We start from the raw sequence: 5,067 nt of genomic DNA on the forward strand, positions 1-5,067 counted from the left end.
GGACGCGCGGTGATCGTGATCCCGATCTCGGTGCGGAAGGCCCCGGGCGGGAGGGGACGCGCGGCGATGCCGAGCGCGGCCCGGCGCAGGGCGGGGGTCACACACGCAGGGCGGGGCGCGGGCCGCCGCTCGCCGCCGCCGGCAGCCAATGGGGGCAGGCGGCGCCGCGCCGCAGCCAATGGCTGGGGGCGGGCCGCGCGCCGCAGCCAATGGACGGGGGCGGGTCGCCATGGGCCGCGGCAGCGCTGTCCCGCCCCGCCCCGCCCCGCTCCGCTCCGCCGCGCCGGGACCGGGGCCGGTACCGGCAGCGCCGCCGCCTTCTCTCCCTCCCTCCTTCTCCTCCTCAGCCCCTTCCTCCTCCTCCTCGGCGCTGCCCGGCGCCGGGGCTCTCCCGGCGCCGCTCCGCAAGGCGCGGCCGCCGCGTCCCCGCCCCGGCGCGGGGCCGTCCCTCGTCCCCTCCCTCCCTCCGCCCCGTCCCCGCCCGCCGCGGCAGCCCCGAGCGGGAGGCGGCGGAGGGAGGCGGGAGCCATGCGGGAGTACAAGGTGGTGGTGCTGGGCTCGGGCGGCGTGGGCAAGTCCGCCCTTACCGTACAGTTCGTGACCGGTTCCTTCATCGAGAAGTATGACCCCACCATCGAGGACTTCTACCGCAAGGAGATCGAGGTGGACTCGTCCCCGTCCGTGCTGGAGATCCTGGACACGGCGGGCACCGAGCAGTTCGCCTCCATGCGGGACCTCTACATCAAGAACGGGCAGGGTTTCATCCTGGTGTACAGCCTGGTGAACCAGCAGAGCTTCCAGGACATCAAGCCCATGCGGGACCAGATCATCCGCGTCAAGAGGTACGAGCGGGTGCCCATGATCCTGGTGGGCAACAAGGTGGACCTGGAGGGCGAGCGCGAGGTCTCCTTCGGGGAGGGCAAGGCGCTGGCCGAGGAGTGGAGCTGCCCCTTCATGGAGACCTCGGCCAAAAACAAAGCCTCTGTGGACGAGCTGTTCGCCGAGATCGTCAGGCAGATGAACTACGCGGCGCAGCCCAACGGGGACGAGCCGTGCTGCGCCTCCTGCGCCATCCTCTGAGGGCGGCGGCGGCCCCGCGCCCCGGCGGACCCGCTCGGGGAGAAAACATCGGGAACAAAATTCATCGTGTTGGAAATGTGGCTTTTCTCGGCATGTACGTTTCGTCCAGTCTCGGTCATGGCATATTTCCTGTCAGTGTCGGCGGCGGGCGCGGGAGCGGCCGGTCCCGCCACCCGGGGAGCGGAGCCATGCGGGGAACCCGCCCCGGGACGGCCGCGGGGAGCCCGGCGGGGAAAGGGGCCCGGGGCCCGGCCAGCCCCGGGACAGCGGGGCCCGCGCCCCCGGGACAGCGGGGCCCGTCCCGGCGCCGCTGCCCGCGGTCTCTATGCAAGCGGGAGCGGTGCGGGGCCGTCCCGCCCGGAGAGTTGCACATGGAACTGGGACTGTGACCCGATCGGTGCTGCCAGGCACGGGGCGCCGGGCAGCGCCGCCGATATCCCTGGAATAATGCTCTATTTTGTTTACCTGCTGTATCGGATGGGAGTTTGCAGGAGAGTGGTAGCGTGGTGGGTTTTCTCCTGGTTTTTTTTGGTTTTTTTTTTTTTAATCAGCTGTGAAAATGTTACAAATCTGCACAATTGTTTAGGTGTGCGTGTGTGTGTGATTTCGTTGTGGTTTTGGTTTTTCCTTTAGCGGGGGGGGAGGGCGGTGGTGCTTTTTTTGCCGAGGGGTTTTGGATTTGGGTTGGCAATACCTGATTTTGATGACTAGCTCTCTCAAGTGCAAAGACTTCCCAAGAGTGATGCAGGGCCAACAGCAGCCCTGTGTCTGTAGAGTGCCTTCAAAACTCAGCTGTTCCAGCCGGTGCCAACCTGTGAAAGCTCCACAGAATCCCATTATCTACTACTCCAAAAACTACTTAACAGTTTCCTTGCAGTAATCACACCGAGCAAACCAGGACAAAAGGGCCTATTGTTAGTGGAATTTATTTCTTATTTCCATCTGAGCCTTTTAACTGTTATTTCCATGTCTTGCAAGTTTGGGCTTCATTTACTTCAAATTTACAAGAATTTAGCCTTTTGGGATTTTTGGGTGGAAGGGCTTTTTTTATTTTTTTGGTTCTATTTCCCTTTGATTTTGTTGTGGGATGTGCCTCCAGCCAGCAAAGAAGGAACTCTTATCGTTGTGATGTACCAAGAAAATTCTAACAACTGTCATTTTAATTGCAGACATGCGTTGAAGAGATGTCTATCCGTTTGAAGAATTTTAATACAAATGCTGTTTTTTAGAAAACAACTTTGTGCATTGTTATGTATCACATGAAACACTGACTTTCACACAGGCTCTTAATCCAGATTTATATCTCAGTAGCAGTGAAAGGTGGAGGGGTCGATTTAGCTGAGAACAGTGGTGAAAAAAAGGCAAGCCACAAGACTGCTGTTTTACCTTGTATTTAGTCATTTTTGATGCAGGTTTTTGCTTGCATTCAGGTCCTGGCCCAGTGTGCTGCCAAGCTGTGGGGAGAAGGCTGTGCTCAGAGGCAGCTTTAAGGAGGTAGTGTGGGCTTACTGAAAGAGGTCCTGTAAGATTAGGCCCTTCTTCCCTCCTGGAAACAGTGTGGTTTATTGGGGTGAAGTTCTAAAGGTCAATTATTTATGAAATTCAAACTTTTAGTCTCATTGCATTATCACTTTAAAACTATAAACCAGCCCTTTTTGTTTTCTGGTTTGCAGAGGGGCTGGGGTGGGAGGAGACCTGTGCCTCCCATCATCTGGAAGATCCAAGGAGCTTCTTTTTAACTGTGCTCTCCTTCTCTTTGCCCCTTCTTTAAAGGTCTGCACACAAAACCTGCAGCTCGCTTTTTCCTTCTCCCCCCTGTCCCAAGAAGTCTTGAAATTATCTTACATCTCAAAAACAAAGTTGAACAGAGGTTTTTAATCAGGCCAACTGAAAAGCGACTGCCATGGTCCCTCTGTGATTCTGATAATTTCTCCTGTTTCAAGCAGGAAAGCTTTGTGCCCCAGCACTGGGAGAGCAGTGTGTAGTGTCAGTTTGATGTTATGCTTTCAAATCCCGCTGCTTGAAATGAAAATTGCCACTTGTGCTTTAGTCCCAACTGGATACTTTTTGTAGTAACATCAAGCACCTGCTGAAAATGTGTAAAGGATTGTACACTGACAGCGTGTTTCTGCTGGGGAGCCCAGGGGTGTCCTCCCAGCAAGGCCTGTTTGGTGCAGTGTCAGTCTCAGTGACACAGCCCAGTGACAAGCAGGGCTGGAGGTAACCCCAGTGCTGGGGCCCTCACTGCTGCCTCGGCTCTCCCTCTGATCAGCACACCAATTTATCCCCATTTTTAAGTGAAACTTGAAAACCTCATTGCAGCTCATCGGCCAGAAAATCCTAAAAGTTCCTTAGAGGCCAGAGGACTCCCATGCTGGGAAGACAGGGGAATAACACTGACAGAAGGGGTTTCTTTTAACCCAAGAACTGCAGTGAATGCTAAGGAAGCTTGACTGCTGCCACATCTGCAGCTTGCAAACTGCATGTCTGCTGTTAAATAAATTTACATCTCAGTTACTGCCATGGTTCAATTTTGCCTTAAATTCAATGGGAATGTACAGTTTCCAGCACCCACCAGGTCTCGATCAGTGCATTGACAGCAGCTTGATCTGGTTGATAAAAGCAGGTATTTATTGTGCCCTCCCAGGAGCCAGCAGACCCCTCACCTTCCCCAGTGCCTCCTTCCCCACTGCCTGAGCTGTGCTTGAGGAATAAAGCAAAAGTAGCACACAAAGTCCAGCTCTGCTCAGCCTGGCAGAGCAGCTGGGGCAGCCAGCTGAGCTCTGTGTTGTGCTGGCCCTTCCTGTGGTACATTCTGGTTTTGGCCCAAAAGGTGCATTTGTTACAGAGTGAAGCATTTAAGCAGCCATGGCACTGTCTGATCAGGGTTTTGAATGTATTCAGGCATTCCATGTTCTGTGTGACTGGTGAGGACAGTACAAAGTGTAGAGCTCAGTAGTCTGATCTTCCAAATACTCTGAAGTGTTTTGGTGCTTGTTAAACATAGGCCTTGTCTATAATAAGTCTGAAAAAGATCATCCTGCTTTAACTTGACTGAGTGATGAAAGCTATATTAGCTTGGACACTTGAGGGAAATGTTGTATCAATATAAAGGTACTCTTTATTCCTTTTCCCTGTGGGAATATGTTACACCCGTGTCAATACAGAGGTGGTATATCACTCTTTTCACAGTGAGATTGCAAATATTTACTTGTTTTGGAAGAAAAATTACGTTCCCGGCCAAAATGCTTCCTGACATGGCAGAAATTGTGTAAACAAGGCCTTGGTTTAAGGCTGGTGCTGTGAGCACGTGTTTTGCTGTACATAATGATTGTATTCTGGAAAAGCCCAGCCTGTTCCATCGCAAGAGAGCGCGTCTGGCACGCCGGTGTCCCTGACTGTCCGTGTGCTCAGCCCAGCCCCAGCCAGCCTGCTGCTGCTCAGCGTGGTGCTCAGGATGGATCTCGTGGTGCTGGAGCTGGGGGGCCACTCTGTGCCTCTGGGATCCTGCTGGTGCTGCTTCTCTCAAAAGAATGTACGGCAAGTTGTTTGCAAAGGGCATTTTCAATAAAGGGCAGCTGGCTCTTTATGACTTCCTCACTTGGGTACTCATTGTGTGCAGGTGTTCTTCGGGGTCACATTTCCTCCAGGAGTGACAAAATGCAGAAACTTGCATGTTCTTTCAGAAGTTTGTGCTAAAAGGAGTGGCACAGGTGCGTGGATGGCTCCCAGGAGGCGAATGGGAGCCAGCTGGAGCTCTGCTGCCATCGGAGGCTCTGTCCCTGGCCAGGTTTGTACAGAGCCAGGTTTGTACAGAGCCCAGCCCTCCCTGCACCCCTGGGCAGAGCTGTTCACCTTCTGGTGAGGTCTGAGACCTGCTCTAGAAGCAAAGTGTGTGCACTCAGTTCCAAGGGGAAAAGGTTTTAAATATTGATATTTGTAGCTTACAGCCTGTACTACAGCCTCGTGCAAATTGTGTGTGTCAAA

The 5,067-nt window shown here is 54.1% G+C and overlaps 1 protein-coding gene across 1 annotated transcript; it reads left to right on the plus strand.

The window, feature by feature from the left end:
- The first annotated feature begins 219 nt into the window (after positions 1-219).
- Positions 220-4,669, plus strand: RAP2B (RAP2B, member of RAS oncogene family). Its single transcript, XM_030227336.2, has one exon. The coding sequence runs from the start codon at positions 529-531 to the stop codon at positions 1,078-1,080; it is 552 nt and encodes a 183-aa protein (XP_030083196.2). The 5' UTR covers positions 220-528; the 3' UTR covers positions 1,081-4,669.
- The last annotated feature ends 398 nt before the right edge of the window (positions 4,670-5,067 follow it).

This window comes from Serinus canaria, chromosome 9 (genome assembly GCF_022539315.1).
Source record: "Serinus canaria isolate serCan28SL12 chromosome 9, serCan2020, whole genome shotgun sequence".
Classification (NCBI taxonomy): Eukaryota; Metazoa; Chordata; class Aves; order Passeriformes; family Fringillidae; genus Serinus; species Serinus canaria.

Bases quoted from the DNA above. Each gene is read 5' to 3' on its own strand.
- RAP2B (XM_030227336.2), top strand. From the start codon at position 529: ATGCGGGAGTACAAGGTGGTGGTGCTGGGCTCGGGCGGCGTGGGCAAG.